General features: G+C 44.6%; 1 protein-coding gene across 5 annotated transcripts in view; it reads left to right on the top strand.

Annotated features, from left to right (window-relative positions):
* KANSL3 (KAT8 regulatory NSL complex subunit 3) overlaps positions 1 to 13,652 on the top strand; it is a 41,702-nt gene extending 28,050 nt beyond the window's left edge. For 2 of the 5 annotated variants that reach the window (XM_082672887.1, XM_082672890.1), the window contains 8 exons: positions 1,310 to 1,387; positions 2,793 to 2,984; positions 3,448 to 3,532; positions 3,827 to 3,957; positions 4,827 to 4,936; positions 5,336 to 5,558; positions 5,905 to 6,038; positions 11,191 to 13,652. In XM_082672887.1, coding sequence (XP_082529013.1) covers positions 1,310 to 1,387; positions 2,793 to 2,984; positions 3,448 to 3,532; positions 3,827 to 3,957; positions 4,827 to 4,936; positions 5,336 to 5,558; positions 5,905 to 6,038; positions 11,191 to 11,211 — 974 coding nt within the window. In that variant the 3' untranslated portion in view covers positions 11,212 to 13,652. Of the gene's footprint in view, positions 1 to 1,309; positions 1,388 to 2,792; positions 2,985 to 3,447; positions 3,533 to 3,826; positions 3,958 to 4,826; positions 4,937 to 5,335; positions 5,559 to 5,904; positions 6,039 to 11,190 lie in introns of those variants that run through there. The other 3 variants (XM_082672888.1, XM_082672889.1, XM_082672891.1) reach the window with 3 other exon arrangements.
* Positions 13,653 to 24,198: the final 10,546 nt, after the last annotated feature.

Here is a 24,198-nt window from a genome sequence, read left to right as displayed (position 1 = left end):
GGCTGTTTTCAAGGGTAAAATGTCACAAAAGGTGACATTAGTGTGACTGTACAGCTCCACTAATTACAGCTTCGGCTTGGTGTTAGGCTTTATGAGCTGACTACACGTATATCGGCCTCAAATTGTTTACCAACTCCGGGCCCTGCCCAGCCTCTCCTGCAGTCAGGGAGCTCTTCGGGTCCCGCAGACAAGGGGATTAGCCGTGCTCATCAGATTCTAGGGCAACTGCACTGGTGTCGTGCCCGCCCTTTGTTTTGCCCTTGAAGAGTTAAGATTCCACACTGGGACTTCCAGTGAAGTTTTTCAGGAGTCTCTGCAGATAGGTTTTCGATTAGGCTGGGAAACATTTGTTTGGTTGAAATTAGAGTTTGGAGAACAGTCAGCACAATGTAAGAAGCTGTGGAAAAGGCGTGTTCAGTGGGTGGGGAGGGGAGCAGCAGTGGCTCTACCCCTGGCCCACTTTGATCTAGTTGGGCAGCCCTGAGGCGAGGTCTCTTGGGCATTGGTGTTTGGTGATGTATCCAGGAGCGTGTATCATCTGAGGGTCTCAGGTGCCTGGGCAGAGGCAGCAGCCAGAGCTGGCTGTCAAGTAGAGAGACGTGCAGGAGACGGGAGGCTCCTCTGCTCTCTTCCCCTGTGTTTCTTTTAGTGGAGCCAAAGGATCAGGACTTAGACCCAGGCCTCTTACGAGGTTGCCCGTATAGTGGTGCTAACAGGGAGCAGAAGTGTGAGTGGGTCGGTGAAGACGAAAAGGTGGCCAGGCCCCTAAGGTCCACGCATGACCTGCATCCTCTTCAGTGGTGGCCAGAGCCAGGTTCCAAGTGGGCGTTGTCTTCTTGGGCTTTTAATGAAGAGAGAGCCAGCAGTTTGCCAATAATTAGTGGAGACTGTAAGGAGTTCTGGAAGGCTGACTGGTGCACCAGGTTCGAAATGGGACCCAGAGCATCACGGAGGAGAGCCGCAGCACAGCAGCCTGGTTTCGGCAGAGCTCGTAGCTGGAACAGTGAGACCAGCTCGTGGTTATGGGCCCTCACTGCGTGCCTCGCCCTCTTCTTGGCACTTGGCTTGCTGTTGCTCGTGGAATGTGGGCAGCGGCCCCATGAGGCAGGTGCGTTTATTACCTTCCGTTTATGGATGATTCCATGGTGCTGCTAAATGGCAGAGTCAGGTTTCAAACCCTTGCGGTAATTCCAGAAAAAGCCCCTGTTGGCCATTTTCCAGAACATTTTCATACCTTTTTCTTACTCCTTCTCTTTTTCTCCTTTCTCTGGCTGGCTGTGATTCTGTAATTCTTTCTGATTCATTCCAGCGCAGTTTGCTGCTTTTCTGACACAAAACATGCTGGTGAGGAAAGCTCTTCCTCCCGGCGCCTCCTCCTGTCTCTTTGGTGAGTATTGCTCTTTCCTCACCTTTTCACTCTCTGCTCTCTGCCTCTCTCCGCTTCTCCCTCATTTCTTTCCCATCCCTGCCTCTCATTTGTCTCTGTTTGTCTCTGCATTTTTCTATCTTCTGTTTTTTTTTCTTTGCTGATCCTTTTGCTTATTACTCCATAGTCTTTGCTTTTTCCCCATTCTTTCTGTTTACCTCTCTCGGTGTTTTTCTCCTTTTATCTCTTATTGTGGCTCTTGGCTCTGCTTCTCCTGTGTGTGCCTATAGGCCAGTGCCTGTGAGCCTGAATTTCCCTGTGTTTTTCTCCCTGCCTCTGGTTTCCTGCTTCCATCCTGGCCTCTGCAAGCACTTATCAAGCATAAACCTGTAACTCCTTTCCCTTTTTCCCTCCTTCTTATTCTGATTTTAGTCGATGCAGTCCTTCCTTTCAGCTGGCTGTGGCCTGACTGTGATCTGGAGTAGCTCCCTGTGGCCCCATGGCAGCCCCCCCGCCTCCCATTTCTCGTGTGACTCCTGCCTTTCCGCCCCTGATTGCCTGCGCTAAGAAGAAGGACCGGGGCAGGCTTCTAGGTTTAAAGAGGAGGGGATCCATGAGGAAACCCGAAGGATAACTTAAGAGTCTAGGAGGCTTGGCCATGTGCAGGATGAGTCTGTTTGATGCAGTGGAGGGGGAAGCCCATGTGTGAACAGGTGGCCTTTCTCTGTACTAGTACAAATGACCTGGGGACTAGCTTGTGACATGGGCCACTGTTGCCCTATTACCTCTGGGCAGGACCTGTAAAGTTGTCTTGGCTGAGATAACCTGCCTAGGAGTTACTGAAAGCCAGCCTTAAGTCCTGGTGATGATCCTTCCCATTGTCCCCATTTGGCAATCAAACCCTCAACCTTGGGCTCTGAGGGCAGGGTGGGACTCAGAGCTTTGAGGATATCTCCCTTGTAGGGAGGACTGGATAGCCTGCTCCTCTATTGCTTCTCCAGAAACTGTGTGCTGCCCTCCAGCTGTGTGATGTGGGGAGGGCGTGAGAATTGCCACATTCTTTGAGTCTGGGAAGCCCTGCTGAGGTCCACTGTGGTGAGTCCTCTGTTGTTTGATTGGCCTTTGCCAGGCAGGGTCAGGATGTCTTCTCCTTTCTTTTTGTTTCCACCAACTCAGAGCCCCTTCCTTCCAACTCCAGGGCAGGGTAAGGGAAGGGGATGGAGCCATCTTCTGAGAGGGCCAAGGTGGAGTTGCACCGTAGGTGGGCCCGAGTGAAGCAGGACTGAAGCATTGGCATTCTCCTTGCACGTGTTGGGATGGTTCTTCCTGGTGTTCCCACACAGCCATGCCAGTGCTGGTACTGGCTGTCAGTATCCGTCGGGCTTTTTTGGATTGTGGAGAACTTCACCGCAGCTCCATTTCTTAGTTCCTGTTTCATCAGAACAAACGGAGGAAGCCGAGAAAGAGGATCTCAGGGTCCAGCTGAAGCGGCACCATCCCTCCAGTCCTCTTCCTGGCAGTAAGACCTCCAAGCGACCGAAGATCAAGGTGTCCCTTATCTCCCAAGGGGACACAGCTGGAGGGCCTTGTACTCCTTCCCAAGGAGGAGCTCCAGAAGGTGAGTTTCTCCTGGCCTCTTTAAATAAACACTGACAGAACTGTCCCAGGCACACAGTATTGCCCTCTTGGTGGCTACTTGCTGGGCGGCTCAGCCTCGCCTTCAGCACAACAGGCGCCCGGAGAAGACAGCAGAGGTTGCACGTGGGGGGAAAGAGGGTAGCAACCTCATCTGAACTAGGGTCAGGGAGGCCGAGCGAGGATCCAAGGAAGCTGTGGGGTCATTCAAAGCATCATACATTTTGTTCTTCTTTGGTTTCAATTAAAGATAATAAAATATTCCAGAAGGTTTAGAAAGTAGAAGGAAAAAATAATCCCAACTCTTCCTATTCTAATGTAGTTATCCTTCATTTTTCATCTTCCAGTCTTTTCCATAATATCTTGGATTTAGCCTGGCCTCTGGAACCCTGAAAGGTCAGGACCAAACAGGACTGACCAGTGGCTTGGGGTTTTCTGTTTTGCAGCCGCGGGAGGGAAGCCCATCACCATGACACTGGGGCAAGCTTCCACAGGGGCCAAGGAGCTCACAGGGCTTCTCACCACAACCAAGTGAGTCTGTCTCCCGGTCTGTCTGTTCCCTTCTTTCTCTTCACCTTTTCGCTGGTCCACTGAGTGCTTACTTAAAATTTACGAAGAGTTCTGTAGCTCTTGCTTCAAGGCCTGAAGTCTCTCCTTGAGGCCTGACTTCTTTAGAAAGACTAGAGGCTGGATCCAGAAAGTGGGATGAAGAAACCGAAGTTCTGGCCTTGTGTCCATTGCTGAAAGCCTTGCTGGGCCCCATTCTGGACCTTCCCTGTGTTGGCAGGGACCTTTAGATAATGGAGCTCTTACTTTTGTCTCCAGGTCAAGTGCTGCTGAAGGGGGAGCCTCAGCCAGCCCAGCGTCCTCAGTGGTCTCTAGCAGCACTGCTCCCAGTGCCTTGCACACACTCCAGAGCCGCCTGGTGGCCACCTCTCCTGGCAGCTCCCTCCCAGGTATCTGGTAGCTCAGTGTTCCCTGCCTCCCAGCGAAGTCTGTTTGGGCTGCTGCTGGAGGGTGGTCCTGGGAAAGCCTTGTGGAGCTAGATCTGGAGGAGGATGCTCTGGGTCTCAGGCTTGTTGTAGAGGCTTGGCATGGAGCTGGCATTAACTTTGAGGTAGGGGAGTTTGGGGCCTTAATATCTGCAGTGAGTAAATGTCCCAACCTGCAGGTAATGCCTCCTGTACTACAAGGAGAAATAGCTGGTGGGAAATGTAGGTACTGGTTTCATTTTGGTGTTTTTAAACACATCTGGTTGAATAAAACTGGAAATTTAGCAAAATGAGACATTTTTCTGCCTATGTGTGTCTCCTCACTTTCTCCGCCCTCACCCTACACTGAAAGGCTAGTTGCCTGAGCCCAGCAGGGCCAAGGCACTGCAGATGCCCTGATCCTTCAAGAGGACCTTCCTCTTTGCTTTGAGGCCACTGGACTGTGTGTAAAGTGAAGTGTAAGTCAGGTGTTCGGGATTCTTTGGGCTTAAAAAGTCCTTCCTCTTCCCTGGGAAGGTGGGATAGATTTCTGAAAAGTGGGATTCATGTTCTCCTTGGTTTTCCTAAAACTGTCCAAAATTTAGGACAGGTGGTTTGGAGCAGGTTGGGGTGTGCAGAATGAATCCAAGGCAGTGTGTCAGGAACGGTACCTTTCCTCATGTGGGCGTCCAGCGTGCGTGTTTGGGGAGCCCTTCTGGCATCTTTCTGAGAGCACTGGGAATGTGCGAGGGAAAGAGTGTTGGTGTGTTAGTTGATTATTGAGGGTGGACAGGCACAGGTGCTTGTGGAAAAGTGACTGAGCCTGTGCTGATGTCTGCTGTATCCTCTCCTAGGGGCCGCATCAGCCAGCAGCCTCCTCCAAGGCCTCAGCTTCAGCTTGCAGGATATCAGCAGCAAGACCTCTGGCCTCCCAGCAAACCCCTCTCCCGGGCCAGCCCCACAGGTGCACATCTGCCTTCCACTGGGCTGGGCAGGTGTGGGAGGAGGCCTCCTCAGCTTAGTTGGTTTTGGCAGGGACGCTGGGTCAAGGACAAGTAGCCTTCTGGCTTCACAGCTGGGAACTACCAAAGGTTAAGGCTCCACCACTTACTAAGTGACCTTGGGCCAGTTTCTTGATCTCTGTATCTTTGTTTTCTTGTTTGTAAAATGAGGGTAATGATAGTACCTCCCACACAGAGCTGTTTTGAGGATTAAAGAAGGTGATGTATGGAAAATACCTGGCAGAGTACCTTGCATGTGGTAGGCACTGAATACATGGTAGCCATTAACAGTATGTGCCCTCCACACTTGACCGTTGCTGTCGGCAACAGCTTCTGATCACCTGGGCTTGTGTGTCCCACAGGCCACCAGTGTGAAGTTGCCCACCCCCATGCAGAGCCTGGGTGCCATCACCACGGGCACCAGCACCATTGTCCGTACCATTCCTGTGGCCACCACTCTCTCCTCCTTGGGTGCCACTCCTGGTGGGAAGCCCACAGCCATCCACCAGCTGCTGACCAATGGGGGCCTCGCCAAGTTGGCAAGCAGCCTCCCTGGCCTGGCTCAGATCTCTAACCAAGCCTCAGGTGAGTCTCTCATGAGAACCGTGGGGACTCCCAGATAAGGGATCTTCCCCCAAGACCTTGCTATCTCTCATGGTCAAGGTATGATGTTGAACCCAACCCCACAGGGTCCTGGCCTTGACCCTCAGGGATTCAGCTGTGTGGGTCCATCCCCCAGAGAGGTTGAGAGAACACAGGCTGTTCCTGTTGCCTTTCAGACTGACTGATAGGGCATAGATGACCCAGCTGGGGAGGAGGAAGCCGAGGCGGGAGGCTGATGGGGGTATGTTACATGGGGAGGAAACTCCAGGAAAGGGAAGTGGAGGCTGTGACAAAAAAGCCTACTCCTCTCTCTGTCTCTCTCTCTCAGGCTTGAAGGTCCCCACCACCATCACTCTGACACTACGTGGCCAGCCCAGCCGAATCACCACACTGAGCCCCATGGGCTCAGGAGCAGCCCAATCAGAAGAGCCCACCTCCCAGGCGCTGCCCTCCAGCTCACAGGTGAGTCTGCCTGGGAAGACCGAGGACACAGCCTCCAATATTGAGAAGCGTGGGGCCGGCTGGCCAATTGAGGAGCTGGACTTGTAGGCAGACCAGATGCACATCCACATTCAGAGTTTGTAGCTTTCTTGTTGTTGGGTTGTTTTTTGTTTTTTGTTGTTTTTTTTGCGGTGCTCGGGCCTCTCACTGTTGTGGCCTCTCCTGTTGCGGAGCACAGGCTCCGGACGCGCAGGCTCAGCGGCCATGGCTCACGGGGCCCAGCCGCTCCGCGGCATGTGGGATCTTCCCGGACCGGGGTACGAACCCGTGTCCCCTGCATCGGCAGGCGGACTCTCAACCACTGCACCACCAGGGAAGCCCTGTTTTTGTTTTTTAATTGAAGTATAGTTGATTTACAATGTTGTGTTAGTTTCAGGTGTACAGCACAGTTATTCAGTTATATATATTCTTTTTTGGATTCTTTTGCTTCGTAGGTTGTTATAAAATATTGTGTGTAGTTCCCTGTGCTATACAGTAGGTCCTTGTTGGTTGCAGTTTATAGCTTTGTGACTGAGCAAGTCATGGACCTCTGTGAGTCTCCTTTTCTGTAACGCTTCCTGGATTCTTGTGAGGATTAAATATGTAAATATGTTCAGTGCCTATTTCATGTTTCTGTTTTCTTCCCCTCTCCATCGTTTTCTCCTCTCATTCTTGGTTTCATCATTCAGAGTTTGGGTAGAGGCTAATTGGCTAATACTCCTTTGATCAACAACTTTCCAGCATTGTGCCATTCCAGGTCTTTGCATTCATTGCTGTCTTTTCAGGGCACAGTTAGGTTTTTAGAGCTCTTACCCGGGAATTAAGTCACCATCGATTTCTCTTAGCTGATGTAATTTCCATTATGACCTTTTCAAGTAAACTGTTTCTAATCTTAAATGGTGATCTGAGAGCCACCCAAAGATCAGAGGTTAAAGAAAAAAATAGTTTGAGTCCAGTAGTGCACGTCCTTTCCTTCAGTGTCCACTTTTCAGCTGAGGCCTCCTGCACGGGGCCCGCTGCTGTGCAGGCTGCCCTGACTGAGGGCCTGGCTCTGTCCCCTCACTCCCACCACACCAGCCCTGCCCGGGAGCTGGGCACCTGTCCCTTCCCAACTGTTTCAGGAGCTCTTCTGCCTCCTCTGTAGGGGAAGATACTGCACAGAGGTTGTTCCCTGGCAATCATGGGGATCATAGCTACCCTCCCTGCCTTTGTGCAGAGAGGCAGAGTTGTTTTTATTTACTTTATCCCCTATTTTTTTAATTACAAAAGCAATCACTTATTTTAAATAACACAAACATTACAGAAATAATATAACTTAGAAAATGAAAATTTCCCATGATGCCACTCCCAGAGGTGACATCCCCTTGTTGGGAGCTTGATGTGCATTCTTCTAGATTCTTCTTTCTGTACAAAGTACTTTTTTATTTTATTTTTTTTGAAAAAAATTGGATCACAGAGTATGGCTGTTTGGTAACTAGCCTTTTTTTACAAACGTTGCGACATGTTTCCCTGTTCATTACATAGAGACCTATCTATTGCTTGTCAGTAGCTGCCTCGTATTTCACTGGGTGGATGTACAAAAACGTATTTCATCAGCTCCCGTTAGAGGGTTGGGTTATATTTTCGTTTTTGATATTGTGAATAATGGTACAGTGAATACCCTTGTTCATGATTTTTGTGTACTTCTGGGAGATTTCTACAGGTTAGAGACCAGAAAGTGGAGGGTCTGTGCATCTAACATCTGGCTAGCTGCTGACTAATTGCCCTTCAAAAGGTTTGCTCATTTGTAATTCAAGCCACAGTGATGAGAGTATCTGTTTTCCTATGCCTTTGTCAGTTGTGGAAGTCAGTATTTTTATTAATTTGATAGGTGAAAAATGAAATTGTTTTAACGTGTATTTTCTTGATTACTTATGAGGTTGTGTGTCTTCTTTTATGAATTGCTTGACATATCCTGTATCTACTTAATTAATAGCAGTTTTATGTATGCAGGTGTTAATCCTTTATTTATTATACAAATTGCATATATTTTATTCCAGTTAATTGCTTATATTTTTTTTCTCTCTGTTGAAGTATTAAGTGCTTGTCTTTTAAGTTTTGTTTCTAGATCTTTTATCAAACAGGCATTAAAAATTTTTATGTAGTAAAATCTTCACATTCTTCCCTTATGGCTCCAAAGTTTTGGGTCTTAAGAAAGCTCTTCCCATTGTAAGAGTATAATCTTACTGTGTTTTTAAAAATTTTTATTTTTAAAACTGGTAAAATTTACTTACGTACAATTTACCATTTTACCCTTTTCTAGGCTTACGGTTCAGTGGCATTAAATGTATTCACATTGTTGTGCAACCATCACCACCATGCACCTCCAGAACTTTCCCATCATCCCATACTGAGACTCTGTTTTTATGTTTTCTTATATTGCTTTTGTTCATCTGCTTACCTTTAGTTGTTCAGTCCACCTTGAATTTATTTTTTTATGCTGAGTGAGGTAAGGATCTAACTTTATTGATGAGCCCATTCATCCTTCCTCTATTCATTTGAAATCAGCTGCTCTCACATTCTAGATTACTGTACACACAGGGCCTGTTCTGTACCCTTGACCTGTCTGTTTCTACACAAGCTTATTATTGTTTGATAATGCAGGTTATCAAGTTAAGGAAGTATATCAATTATGTTTCTAGTTTACTAAGATAATCTTTATTCTCTTCCTTTCTCTTGATAATGGGTTTTAAAGTTTGTTCATTGCCCTTTTGGAATCAAATGAGCTGAATGAGTATAAACATTTCCTTTTAATCAGTTAAAATGATGAATTACTTTCAAAGATTTCCTAATATCGAACTGTCTAAATTCCAGATTCAGTACTTGTTCAGTATGTCCTATTCTGTTTGTTTTGCACATACCTAAATTTATTGTGCATGTATAGGAAAGAAAACCCCATCAAAGGAGAACAAAACAAAAAAAGAAAGAAGCTAAGTGCTTCAGAGGAAAAAGCATGTCTGGTCTTCATTTGCTTTTATTTTACTTAGGATTTTGACCTCTATGTTTATTAGTAAGATTAGCCTATAGTCCTCTTCCTCTCCACCCTTGCTTTTTTGTGTGTATCCTTTCCTTGTCCAGTTGTAGAAAAGAGATAATTCTATCCTTATAGAATGAAATGGGAAATATTTTTTTTCTCATATTCCAAAACATTTATATAGCACAGAAATTAACAGTTTCTTGATGGTTTGACGGAAATGACCTATAAAGCCATTTGTGCCTATTTTCAGGCAGTCTTATCCTTTGCTGGTGCCACATTTGAGGCACAGCTAGAACACAGATCCCCATCATGAGTTTCTTCCTCCTCTCTTAGGTGGTCCTCTTCAGCTTGCTCTGGCCCGGGGGAGCTAGTTAGAGTTGAGAAGAGTAGAGGTCATTGAGAATCCTTTTCTATGGCTTAAATTGAAGTACGGAATAAAGATCAAAATCTGACTTCTACCTGATGGTATTAACTTGAGAGCTCAGTTTTTATCTCAGTGAAATGGGTGTATAAAATTAGTAGGAGGGTTCTAGTGGTGATAATTTTCTTTTAGACAAAGGAGGTGTTACTAGATTAAGACTTGCTGACTCAAAAGCGTCTAACAGTTACCTCAGTGTTCAGACTGCCAGACAGTGTGATATCAGGGAAAGCACAGGCCCTCTGTCTTCAGCTAGCTGTGTGATCCTGGGCAAATCACCTGACTTCTCTGGGCATTTTCTCATCTAGTCTAATGAGGAGGTTGGCATAAGTCAGTGATTGATGTGGTGGTGAGATAGTAGGGGCTGTCTCAGAATGTCCTCAGGTGCTGAGAATATGCATTTTTAAAGGTTGAGAAACAAACCACCCATTTTTGATGTTTATAAGACACCTGGAAATTTGAACACTGACTGGATAATTGTTGATACTAAGGAATTGTTAACCTTTTTAATGTGTGATAATGGTTGTAAGTTTGAAAAATACCCTTTTTTAAATTTTGGGGTTATATACTGTAATATTTATGGAGAAAATGAATTTAAAATGAAAAAAGGTTGTAAACACTGGGTAGACTTCTCTAAGGTCTTTGCAAGCACTTAATTATGTGTTTTGTCTCTGGCGGTGATGAATATTTACCATGTGTTTCCTTTATGGAACTGGACCATTATGAACACCCTACAGCTGAGAAGCTGCAGGAGGAAGGGGAGAGACAGAGACTGTGTTGTGCCCTGCAGCGGGGTCCTGGGAATGGAATCCTTGACTATGATCACAAGGTTTTTCTCCTCTCTGGCCAGGCTGGCAGGCAGCCTCTAGCTGCTCCTGCAGCAGCCCCGGGCGAGCGGGCTCACTCTGGAGACCTCCTGGTCAGGATGGAGTGCTCATCTGTGCACAGCCCACCTTTGGGCAGGGTGAGCAGATGGGAGGCGGATCCTTTCCAGTTTTGATTGTCAAACCCTTCTTCATTCCTCCTCTCCTGTGTCTTCCATCTCCCCCACTTTATTGTATCCTCAGAGACCTCTTAGGAGTTTTCCAAAGGTGAATTCTAGAGAGGTGGGGAAAACCTTTGTGAAGAAAGGCCAACTCTCTCTACCTTGCTTCTTTCTTCCTAAGCTGCAGGGCTCAACAATTCATGGCATCTTCCACAGCACTTAAAAAATGGACAAGACCTGAAACAATGATATTGTCAGTACAGTCATGGAAAACTTTGCTTCAGCTCTATCACCCTTAATGATTCACCTATTTCCTTTTTCCTGCATTCTTTTCTTGTTCTTACACGTAATAATAAGAGCTAATGTTTGTGGTTGAACACAGACTGTAGGTGCTTTATGCAGTTTGTCTCATTTAATCTCACAACAACCCTGGGGAGGAGGTGCTGTCTTCTTTGTCTCACAGAGGGGGGAAAGGAGGCTCAGAGAATGTAAGTCACTTGCCCTAAAAAGTAGTAGAGGTGGGTTTCTCCCTCCAGAGTCCATGTTCTATTCATCACTTGGCTGCTAGAACACATATCCTTGTGCATCCAGCTTTTTCCCTGTTGAGCATCATTTCTTCGGAATAAATTTTCAGGAGTGGGATATTGGGTCAGAGGGTCTGTATGTGTTAACCTGGCAAACTTTTGACCCTTGTTCCCTACCTCTCCTGCCACAGCGCCTGCCTCCAGCGCCCTGAAGATGCCATGCGATATGTCCTCCTTTACCAGGTTGGTGATGGCTGCTGCACGGTGAGGCCTGGCACGTGTGCTGTCCTGCTGAGCTGTACACTTGTCTGAAGACCTCTTTAAGACAGTCATTTTTGCCTCTCTGCCAACTGTCTTCAGGACTGGGCCTCTGGGTCTTACGTAACCATTAGACAAGGTGATATGGCGCCAGCAGGGGGGGCCTTGTCCTTTAGCATCTGCAGGTCTGGTTCCCAGAATCTCCAGGTCCTCAGCAGATCTGGCCGTGTATGGATTGGAGGCACTTCTTCCCCAGCATTAGCTGTAACTTGACCCAAGTAGCAGTGTGGGACTGCTCACTGCATTTTAATAAAGGAGCTCCCCTTCGAAGTCTGTACTGCCCCGTGCCAAGTTGGGAGGAGACGTCCGTGTGGTCTGGGACTGAGAGCCCTGTGCTGAGGACCGGGATCATTCTGGCCCACTGGCCGGTGGTTCAGTGCCAGAAGGGCTTGTTTTGCACATCACTGTTGCCTTCACCAAGCAGCCATGGGAGAGTGCTCCCCGTGCAGCTCCCTCCTTACGAGCCACACTGGATACTGAGTACCTGCTGAGACCTGGGAACTCCTCATTTCAAACCCACGATAGGGCACAGAGAACTGGGCTGTCATCTTTCAGTCCCTTTGGTCACCTGTAGATGTTGGGACCAGCAGTCGCCAGGAGGTGAAAGCTGGCTTCTTTCTTTTTTCCATCATGCTTTGGGCAGTTCTTGTATCCAGAAAGCCTGCAGGTCCAGAAAGGCTGAAGAAGAGGAAGGGAACAGCAGATGAAGTGGCTTGAAGGACACGTCAGTGGTGAAAGCGATTTGGGCTTGAGGCTTAGCATCTGATACCTAAGGAGCCGTTGATTCAACTGGAGATGAGAAGAATTTGCCAAGCCAGAGGAGAGAAACCTCAGCCCCTGAAATTTCTGTCTCCAGTGCTTGGAAGTGGAACAGGGATAACTGCTAAGTTAACATCCTGGCCGTCCCATGAAGCTCAGGCATCAGGATGACGAAGGCCGTGCTTCAGTGTTTCTGTTTCAGCTCTGTGCAACTTTTTGTCCTCTTGCTTAGAAGTGGGAAAATTATTGGTATTGACTCTGCTGTGCAGGGCTCTTGGTACCAGCCTGAGCCCTGGAGGTGGAGGTCCCTGGAGAAGTGATCACAGAAGATGGAGCTCTGAGCACCTCCTTACCTCCTCACAATACTTGTGTGCAAAAAGTATTTTAGATTTGGCTGACAGCCTGTCCTCCAGAGCAGGCTCCTTTCCCTTCCATACTCTAGAATGTTCCAGCCAAGGCGATGAATAAGGCAACCCAGATATAACTCTTCAGTATCTGTACTGAAGGCAGGGAGGGCCCACAGCGTGCCGTGGCTGGACTTGTGGTCCAGGGTCCTGACCCGTATAGTGCATTGTATATCCAAACCAGGCCACCTGCATTCAATCCAGGAGCCTCACCTCCAGTATGAGTGGCAGCCAGGAAGGAGTACACAGTGTGCAGGAGTCTCAGACAAGGCCATTTGGGGTGGTACAGGCAGGGCCAGGGGAGTGTGTATGATAGGAGTGGAGTGGGCAGATTATACACCATACGCTTCCTCCCCGACCTCCTGCGGAGCTGGTCTCAGCAGTGATTCACACAGAATTAGGCTGCGTCCCTGTACTAGCTGGCAGGTAGCTGCTTTCTGAAATTCAGGAGGCGTTTAGTAAGTTGGAGGAAGATACGAAATCTGAAAGAGACATCCAGTGTCAGGGGTTTAATAACTTTACAGGTAAGATAGTAACACACCAATAGGAATTGAGGACGGTGAAACTGAGACTATGTGAAGTTTTAGGAATCATTCAGGACAGAGGTTCCTGAACAACCCATTCATGACTTAAGAGTGCAGTCTAGACAGCACTGGAGCGGCTGCTCCTGAAAGATGCTGGCCCTGTGTGTGCTGGGGCCAAAGGAGAAACTAACGCATCATCCTGCATTTGCGTAAATCCTAGTGTGCTTCCCATGGATGATTTCCTGAGGCTTGTGTGTACACCTTGAAGAATGCCAAAAGGAGAAGGGAAGTTGTAAGAACATTGATTCTTCTGCACCCTGGAGGGACAGGCTAAAGGAGGAAGTGGTTGAAGTCTATACAGTCGTGTTCCCCAATTCCATACTTCTGCAGCCCTTGAAGTGTAAAAGGAAGCTTTCCTCTGCCTGTCATGTAGCAAACCTGGAGTCCATAACCTCAGAAGGTGATAACTACTGGCCGAAAGTGTAGAAGGATCAAGAGGGCTTTAGTTGATTTCTCGGATGACAGATACATGTTGATGCTCTATGGAAGATGTCCTTGTTTTGAGAAGAGGTCACTGATGGAGGAAGACCTGTCTGTCCTTGGCTCTACCACTAGAACAGTCTTGGGCTGGATGGGTTATAGAGCTGAGCTGCTGTGACGGTTCTGTTCTTCCATTAGCCAAAACAACTAAAAATAAAAACAAATTTGGATTGCTTCAGTGTGTTTTTAGTTGACTTCTTCTGTTTATTCTGGTAACCACTCAATCGAGTGGCACAGAAAATAAAAGTTAAGATATTGTGGTAATTCCAGTGATCATCTTACTGTTGCCTGGAGCCATGAAGTGGGTACTGTAATTCCCTTTAAGGTAATTCACTTGTAAGGTGAGGAAACTGAGGCACAGAGAAGTCACACAGCAGGAAGTGGCAGAAGCAGGACTGAACCCAGGCAACCTGATACCAGTGTCTGTTTGTCTACTGTGCACTGTGCTGGGGTTCTGAGATGGGAGACCAGAAGTGGAGATGAGCACAGGAGGTGAGGAGATGGTGGCTTGGCCTTCATGTGACCCCTTTCAGTTTACCTCCCACCAAGCCTAGAGTGATTATTGCTGCCCTGGTGGGCTCTTGGCTACGCCTGAGTCAGTAGGTGGGGTCCCTCTTGAGAGATTGAAATCCCTATACCTCTACGTCCTCCAATAAATAAATGACTTAGAGATGAATGAATGAATGAACGAATTCCAACCTCCACATTATTTGTAAACTTGTATCCAAGAGGACCTTCCTTCTTATCCTTAAATTCCAGGTCTCTACATTAAGCATTGGAACCCTCTATGGGTGGAAACTGTAGTTCTGATATACTGGTTGGAGAGTCTGGTATGCATGAGCTCTTCTTGTTTCCATCCTTAATAGAGACCTGATCTTTCCCTCACTTTCAACTCTGGTCTCACTGACCTGGGTGGGTCAGATGAAGTGAGAGATGAGGATCAGATTGTTTCAATGATAGCTGTCTTAAACTTCAGCAGTATAGGGACAGGGCCATAGCAAATTACAATGCAGAAGAAATGTTGTTACCTTTTTAATCTTCCCTTTCTACAGTATATGTTTTAGTCAGGGTTGATGGTTGCAAGAAGCAGAAACTATTCACCACCCATATTAGTTCTAAAAGGGAATATTCTCTCAATTGACATTTTCTCATACAGGCAGCCTGAGAGTTTCTGCTTCTTGCCGCATGACGTCAACTGACGTGGAATGGCCAGGGACCAGTTTTGATCCTGTTATCACAGGATTTTTTTCATCCCTTTGCGTTTCTGTCTTTCAGTTCAAATTCTGAACACAGTGAACCTGATTGGCTCAGTCCCACTTACAGGTTGGTACTTCTTATCCTCTCTTACCCCAGTCTAATAATAACATCCAGAGGATGAAGTCGTATGGTCCGTATTATTGCCTTTCTAAGAGAGAAGGGATTTAAAACAAACAAACAGACTTGGGCTATTTAGATGTGTGTGTGTGTGTGTGTGTGTGTGTGTGTGTGTGTTTAACTTACAGTGATAGCATAGGGAGGTCCCATGTTCACTTCATCCAGTTTCCCCCAGTACTTAAAGCTCACATAAGTATAGTACAATATCAAAACCAAAAATTAACATCGGTACAGTATGTGTGTCTAGTTCTATGTGTTTTTTTTTTTTTTTTTGCGGTACGCGGGCCTCTCACTGTTGTGGCTTCTCCCGTTGCGGAGCACAGGCTCCGGACGCACAGGCTTAGCGGCCATGGCTCACGGGCCCAGCCGCTCAGCGGCATGTGGGATCTTCCCGGACCGGGGCACGAACCCGTGTCCCCTGCATCGGCAGGTGGACTCTCAACCACTGTGCCACCAGGGAAGCCCTCTATGTCATTTTATCCCAGTAACCATAATCAAGATATAGAACAAATTCCATCCCCACGAAGATATCCCCCTTGCTACTCCTTTATAGTCATATCCATCCCCTTCCCCTCACCCTTCCTAACCTGTAGCAACCACTAATCTCTCATCTCACAGAATTGTATAAATAGAATCCTGCAGTACGTTACCTTTTGAGATTGGGTTTTTTTCTACTCAGCATAATTCCCTTGGTGTCCATCCAAGATGGTGTGTGTTTCAGTAGTTCATTTCTTTTTACTCCTGAATATGAATGTTCCATGGAATGGATGTACCGTAGTTTCTGTAACCATTCACCTGTTGAGGGGCATCTTGATTGTTTCCAGTTTGGGCCTATTGCAAATGAAGCTGCTATGAGCATTTATAAGCAGGTTTTCGTATGAACATAAGTTTTCATTTCTCTAGAATAAATGCCCAGGAGTGGGGTTACTGGGTCATGTAGTAAGTTTTTATTTTTTAAAGAAACCATCAAACTGTCTTCCTAAGTAGTTGTACCATTTTATATTCCCACCAGTAATGTAGGAGAGATCCAGTTTCCAGCATTTGATACTATCTCTGTTTTTTTGTTTTAGCCATTCTCATAGGTGTGTTGTGATACCTTATTACAGTCTTTAAAAATTTGTTGAGGTTTGTAATACGGTCCATGATCTGGTGCTCTATCTTGGTATATTTTCTGTAGGTGCTTGAAAAGGTATTATGTTGGGTGGGTTTTTATAAATATTGATAAAATTCTATCAGTTGATGGTTTTATTGAGTTCTTACACTCTTGCTGATTTTCTGTCAAGTTGTTCTGTTGGTTGTTGAGAGAGTGGTGAAATTTCCAACTATATTGTGGAATTGTCTGTGTCCTTTTCCAGTTTTTGCTTCATGTATTTTGCAGTTCTGTTATCTGGTGCATGCCATTTAGGTTTCTTTTTGGTGGATTGACCCTTTTATCATTATGTAATGTCTCTCTGTACCTGGTAAATTTTTTTGCCCTGAAGTTTATCTCACATTCACATGTCACATCTGATGTCAATCTCTTGTTTTTTAATTGGTGTTTTTTTAAGACTTTTTACTTAATGTAATTGTAGATATGTTAGGACTTAAGTCAGCCATTTTTAGTTTTTATTTTCATTTGTTCTGTTTTTTGTTTTTGTGTTTCTTTTTCCTGCCTTCAGGTGAGTTACTTGAACTTTTTTTTTTAGAATATTGTTTTGATTTATCTGTAATATTTTTGAATGTACCTCCTTAATTGAATAGCTTTTTCAGTGGTTTCTCTAAATGTTGCATTACATATACACATAAGTTACTGCAATCTACTTGTATCCACATTTTACCAGTTTGAGTGAAGTGTAGAAGCCTATCCTCCCTTTTTGTCCCTTTACCTTCTCCCACTTCTAATACAATTGTATATATGTTGAGAACCATGTTAGACAATGTTCTAAAGTTTTGCTTCAAACATAATTTGCAAAACTCAAAAGAAGGAAAATCTGTTGTATTTACATATTTTTATTCTTTCCATTTCTCTTTCTTCCTTCCTGATGTTCCAAGACTCCTAATTTTACCATTTCCTTTCTGTTTAGAGAACTTCCTTTAGCCGTCCTTTTCAAGAAGTTTAGCTGGCAACAAAAGTTTTTAATTTTCCTTCATCTGGCCATGTCTTATTAGTGAAGGATATTTTCTCTGCATATAAAATTCTGAGTTGGCCATTCTTGTCTTTCAGTCCTTCAGAAATATTAAGCCACTTCCTTGCTTTCTGATGAGAAATCTGCTATCATTCAAATTGTCTTTTCACCTTATAGGTAAGGTGTTGTTTCCCTCTTTGTACTTTCAGTATTTTTTTTTCTTTAATTCTCAGACTTGACTATGATGTGTCTTGGCATGAATTCCTTTGGGCTTATCTTGTTAGGGTTCAGTCAGCTTCTTGAATCTGTAGGCTTATGCCTTTTTGCCAAATTTGGAGAATTTTTAGCCATTATTTTTCAACCCCACCCTCTTTTTCCACTTCTCTAGACGCCGGTGACATGAATGTTAGATCTTTAACATTCCCACGGGGCCATGAGACGCTTCCATTTTTGCCCCCACTCTATCTTCCCTCTCTTCAGATTGTGTAATTTCTACTGTCTGTCTTTAAGTTCACTAATTCTTTCCCCTGTCCCCTCTATTCTGCTATTGAGCCCTTCAAGTTTTTCACTTAGGTGATTATATTTTTCAGTTCTAAAATTTCTATTTTATTCTTTATATCTTCTATTTCTTTGCTAAGATTTTTTTTTCATTTGTCTCAGGTGTGTTTGCAATTGCTCACTGAAGCATTTTTATGATCACTGCTTTAAAATTCTTGTTAGACAATTCTAACATCTACGGCATCGCAATGCTTACCATGTGTTCATTGTCTTTTCTCATTTAAGCTGAGATTTTGCTTGTTCTTGGTATGTTAGGTGATTTTTATTGAAATCTGATGTCTTGTGTATTATCTGTAAAGCTCTAGATCTTATTTAAATCATCTGTTTTAGCAGGCCTTGTTTGAGACTGCTCTGGTAGGATAAAGAGGGAGCTGCTTTGATACTGCTAGGTGAGATGGAAGTCTCGAATCCCCACTGAGCTTTCATTGACACTGGGGTTGGGGTGGGAGGCGAGCTTCCCTTTACTGCTGTGTGGAGGTGAGAATTTCAGCTCCCCACTTAGCCTCTGCCAATGCTAATCCAGCTGGGGAGGGAGTACCTTGTTACTCTTCCTCACATGGCCTTGGTTTACACCTGCAGGGGTTATATGTCATTACTCCTGGGCAGTGGCGAATGTTCTGACTCTCCAGTAGGCCTTTGCTGATGCCACTCCAGTTGGAAAGGGAGTGTGACTTGTTACCTCGAGGTGGGGTGCTTGTCCAGCCCAACCATATAATCTCCCATAACACAGTAGGGATAGAGGTTGGAGGCCTCACCCCATTCATTGGAACAAAAGTTTTGGTTCTCCACTTGGCCTTCTTTGACACCAACCCCTAAATATCTAGACAGTTGAAGAGACAATCACCTTATAAAAAGGCAGCATGCTGGACAACATATGCCTTCTGAAGAAGATTATTGGAAGAGATGGATGAAGAAGTTAATATGTGATGAATATATGTAGAGCTAACGTTAGAAATTATCCAGATGGAACAATAAGAAAACATAAAAAAAGAACCAGATAGAAATATTAGTTATGGGAAATATATAGAATTTGGAAAAAATAAATAAAATTAGAACAAGATAATAATGGGATAAAAAGTAGGAGAAATATGGCTAAAAAATGTATTAATGGCTTGGAAGGCTACAACTAGGAACATTTCCAGGAAGCATTAAGTAAATATAGAGAGTAGAAGTAGAAATAGTACAACACAAGAGTCTTGGAGAGAAAAATGAAAATAAAACTAAGGAAATAATTTTTTAAAGAATGGAGAATTTTCAGGAAGGAAATAATTTTTAAAAGAATGGAGAATTTTCAGGAATTAAGAGAAAATAGGTCTCAGTTTGAAAGGGTTCACATGGAGTCCCAAAAGGAGCAATAAGGAAAACGCACATCTATACATATAGTCAAAGACAGAAAATCTTAAAGGCTTCCGTGGAGAAAATGCAGATCCACCACAAGGTTTGAACCAAAATCAGACTGCTGTGGCACATCTCAACATGACTCTTGTATTCGAGTCACTCATTAATGCTTTTTATGCATTCAAGGAAAAGAGCATAGAATTTTAATGTAAGGACATGATAAAAATGTTCTCAGGCATACAAGGCTTCAAAAGTACGCCACATAAAGACTCACATTGAAAGAAATATTTAAAAGTACTCAGAAACAGAGATATCAAGATGGTGGAGTAGGAAGACACAAAGCTCACCTCCCCCCATGAACACATAAAAAATACATCTACACATGGAGCAATTCTCACTGAAAACAAACTGGAGACTGGCAGAAAAACTCACGCAACTAACACTGCAAGAAAGATCCACATGGAGTTGGGTAGGAAGGAAAGAGAAGCAGTTGGATTGGAACCTGTACCGCTGGGAGGGGACACAGAAGAGGAGGAGGATTACATGGGCTTAGAGATCCTCCCTGGGGAGTGTGCGGTTCAGACTACACATTAGGTGCCCCTGGGGTCCAACACTGGGAGGACAAGTCCCCTTAGCTGGTTTGAAAGCCAGTGGAACTGACAGCAAGGCTGTAAGAAACCAAGACTGCACTCGTGAAGAGTGTGCACATGCTTGCTTACTCCCAAAACAAGGTGGAGGAAGCAGATTGAAACTGCCTGGGGCTCTGGCTGGTTTCCTGCAACTGCCCAAGCACATGCCCCAGTCTGAGCTGAGTGCCCATTACAGCCCTGCTTACTCTGCAGTACAGCTTTCTACTAGGGTGAAAGCTGCCAGGGGTGAGGACATTATGCAGCTGTGGGGGATGGAATTGGCTCAGACCTAACATGGCATCTGAACAAGGCAGTGGCAGCCATTACTGGTGCTTGCAGGGGCAGCAGATCAAGAGTAGTCCAGAACTCTGACTGCTAGGACGACCCCAGCCTATGCCCTGACCCCTGCCAAGGGCCTGCTCCAGCCCCTCTCGCTCCAGCATTGCTTCTCTCTGGGGTAGAGGTGCCAATGCCTGGGTGAGGGAGAGCACACACTTAGAGGGAACAGAGCCAGCTTGGACCTGACCCTCAGGGCTTCTGCTCAGCAGCTTGGGACCTGCCCCCACCAGTAGGGTGATGTTGGCCCCTGAACAGAGGAGAAACCCTGGCTCAGACTTGGCTCTGGCTCTAGCCCCTTCATCTCCAGCCCCACCTCTTACCAAGGTGATTGCTGCCAACACACCCTGAGGGAAGACGTGACTTCTGCTCACGTCGGATCCAGCTCTCCCGCCAAAGCAACTGGGCACATGCAAACTGTATAGGGACACACCCACATAAGGACACCCTTTCAAGACTGTGATAGGTAACTGTCTTACCTAATTTCATAGAGACAGAGAAAATTAAGCAAAGTGAGAAGACAAGAATTTCGTTTCAAATGAAAAAAGAAGAAAAAAAAAACAACCAAAGAACAACTAATGAAACAATCTACCAGATAAGAGTTCAAAGCATTAGTAATAAGAACGCTAACTGAATTAGAGGAAAGAATAGATGAGCGCAGGGCTTCCCTGGTGGCGCAGTGGTTGGGAGTCCGCCTGCCGGTGCAGGGGACATGGGTTCGTGCCCCGGTCCGGGAAGATCCCACATGCCGCGGAGCGGCTGGGCCCGTGAGCCATGGCCACTGAGCCTGTGCGTCCGGAGCCTGTGCTCCGCAATGGGAGAGGCCACAACAGTGAGAGGCCTGCCTACCACAAGAAAAAAAAAAAAAAAAAAGAATAGATGAGCGCAGTGAAAATTTTAACAAGGAATGAGAAAATTTAAAAAAGAACCAGTCAGCACTGAAGAATACAATAACAAATGAAAAACGCACTAGAAGGAATGAACATCAGACTAGGTGATGCAGAATGCCTAAATGATCTGGAAGATAGAATAATGGAAATCACCCAATCAGAAGAGCAAAAAGAAAAAGCAATTTTTTTTAATGGCACTTTAAAAAAAGTATTTATTTAGTTGGTTGCACCGGGTCTTAGTTGCAGCTTGCCAGCTCCTTAGTTGCAACTCACAGGCTCCTTAGTTGCAGCAGGTGGGCTCCTTAGTTGTGGCTTGCAGCCTCCTTGGTTGTGGCTTGCAGGCTCCTTAGTTGCAGCACATGGGTTCCTTAGTTGTGGCATGCAAATTCTTAGTTGCGGCATGCATGTGGGATCTAGTTCCCTGACCAGAAATCTAACCCAGGCCCCCTGCCTTGGGAGTGCGGAGTGTTATCCACTGCACCACCAGGGAAGTCCCAAGAAAAAAAATTTTTAATGAGAACAGTTTAAGGAATCTCTGGGACAATATTAAGGGTACCGACATACGCATTACAGGTATCCCAGAAGGAGAAGAGAGACAAAGGGGTCAAAAATGTATTTGATGAAATTATGACTGAAAACTTCCTGAACTTAAAGAAGGAAACAGATGTCCAGATACAGGAAGCACAGAGGGTCCCAAACAAGATGAACCCAAACAGACCCATACCAAGACATATCATAATTAAAATGGCAAAAGTGAAAGAATTCTAAAAGCAGCAAGGGAAAAAGCGTCATAAACAAGGGAACCTCCAGAAGACTATCAACTGATCTTTTTGAAACTTCAGGTAAAAAGGGAGTGGCATGATATATTTAAAGCACTGAAAGGGAAAAACCTAATCGTAGGATATTCTGCCCAGTAAGATTAGCATTTAGAATTGAAGGAAAGATTAAAAGCAAGCAAAAACAAAAAGCTTCTCAGACAAGCAAAAGCAAAGAGTTCATCAATACTAAACCAACCCTAAAAGAAATGTTAAAGGGTCTTTTCTATGTGTAAAAGAAAAGGCTACAAGAAGAAGTTATCTATCAGAAAGGAGAAATCCCACTAATAAACGCAAATATACAGTAAAGGCTGTGAATCAACCACTTAAATAAGCTACTATGAAGACTAAGAAGTAAAAGTAACTATAACTACAGTAACCAATTAAGGAATAGACATGAAGATGTAAAATATAGCACCAAAAACACAAGACGTGTGAGGAAAACACAAAATGTAGATCTTCTAGCAAGTATTTGAACTTTAACTACCAGTTTCAAACAAGTAGGTATAGGTCAACATGTATGAACCTCATGGTAATCACAAATCAAAAACCTACGATAGATTCTCAAAAACTAGAGAGAAAGGAGCACAAGCATACCACTAAAGAAAATCATCAAATCACAGGGGAAGAAAATAAGAAAAAGAACAGAAGAGCTACAAAAACAACCAGAAAACAACAAAATGGCAGTAAGTTCATACCTATCAGTAATCACTTAAAGTGTCAGTGGACCAAATGCTCCAATCAAAAGGTGTAGGGTGGATGATTGGAATAAGAAAAAAAAAAAAGCCATCTATGTGCTGCTTACAGGAGACTCACTTCAGAGCTGAAGACAGAGACTGAAAATGAGGGGGATGGCAAAATATATTTCATGCAAATGGAAATGACAAGAAAGCTAGGGTAGCAATACTGAGATAAGACAAAGTAGACTTTTTAAAAAGTTTATAGCAAAAGACAAAGAAGAACATTATATAATGATAAAAGGATCAATACAAGAAGAGGATATAACACTCATTAAAACATATGCACCTGATGACACAAACAGATGGAGAGATATACCATGTTCTTAGATTGGGAGAATCAATATGGTGAAAATGACTATACTACCCAAAGCAATCTACAGATTCAATGCACTCCCTATCAAATTACCAGTGGCATTTTTCACAGAATTAGAACAAAAATTTTTACAATTTGTGTGGAAGCACAAAAGACCCCGAATAGCCAAAGCAAACTTGAGAAAGAAAAATGGAGCTGGAGGAATCAGGCTCTCTGACTTCAGACTATACTGCAAAGCTACAGTAATCAAGACAGTATGGTACTGGCACAAAAACAGAAATAGAGATCAGTGGAACAGGATAGAAAGCCCAGAGATAAACCCACACACCTATGGTCACCTAATCTATGACAAAGGCAAGAATATACAATGGAGAAAAGACAGCCTCTTCAATAAGTGGTGCTGGGAAAACTGGACAGCTACATGTAAAAGAATGAAATTAGAACACTCCCTAACACCATACACAAAAATAAAAATGAATTAAAGACCTAAATGTAAGGCTGGACACTATAAAACTCTTAGAGGAAAACCTGGGTAGAACACTATCTGACATAAATTGCAGCAAGATCTTTTTTTTTTTTTCTTGCGGTACGCGGGCCTCTCACTGTTGTGGCCTCTCCCGTTGCGGAGTACAGGCTCCGGACGCGCAGGCTCAGCGGCCATGGCTTATGGGCCCAGCCTCTCCGCGGTATGTGGGATCTTCCTGGACCGGGGTACGAACCCGTGTCCCCCCGCATCGGCAGGTGGACTGTCAACCACTGTGCCACCAGGGAAGCCCGCAAGATCTTTTTTGACCCACCTCCTAGAGTAATGAAAATAAAAATAAACAGATGGGACCTAATGAAACTTAAAAGCTTTTGCACAGCAAAGGAAACCATAAACAAGACGAAAAGACAACCCTCAGAATGGGAGACAATATTTGCAAATGAAGCAACTGACAAGAGATTGATTTCCAGAATATACAAACAGCTCAATGCAGCTCAAAATCAGAAAAACAAACAACCCAATCAAAAAATGGGTGGAACGGTTTGCAAGGCAGAAATAGAGACACAGATGTAGAGAACAAACATATGGACACCATGGGGGGAAAGTGGCAGGGGTGGTGGTGGTGGGATGAACTGGGAGATTGGGATTGACATGTATACACTAATATGTATAAAACAGATAACTAATAAGAAAAAAATGCAAGTAAAAAGTTTTGCTAAGAATAAGTCCAATGAGAATGAATAGTCCACAGTCTTTTTTATTTAAATTGCATCTAAATATTTAACATGGTTGGAAAAACTACTTTTCTAAATTCTTTTGTGACTTTTAATAAAAGTTTCCCTTAACTGACGTCCACCCTAAAAAAAAAAAAAAAAAAAAATGGGTGGAATATCTAAATTTGTCTTTAGATCATTGTCTAAAGACATTTCTCCAAAGAAGACATACAGATGACCAACAAACAAATGAAAAGATGCTCAACATCACTAATTATTAGAGAAATACAAATCAAAACTACAATGAGGTATCACGTCACACCAGTCAGAATGGCCATCATCAGAAAATCTACAAACAA

This window comes from Grampus griseus (assembly GCF_964374135.1).
Source record: "Grampus griseus genome assembly, chromosome: 15".
Lineage (NCBI taxonomy): Eukaryota > Metazoa > Chordata > Mammalia > Artiodactyla > Delphinidae > Grampus > Grampus griseus.
This window is presented reverse-complemented; position numbering and strand designations above follow the sequence as displayed.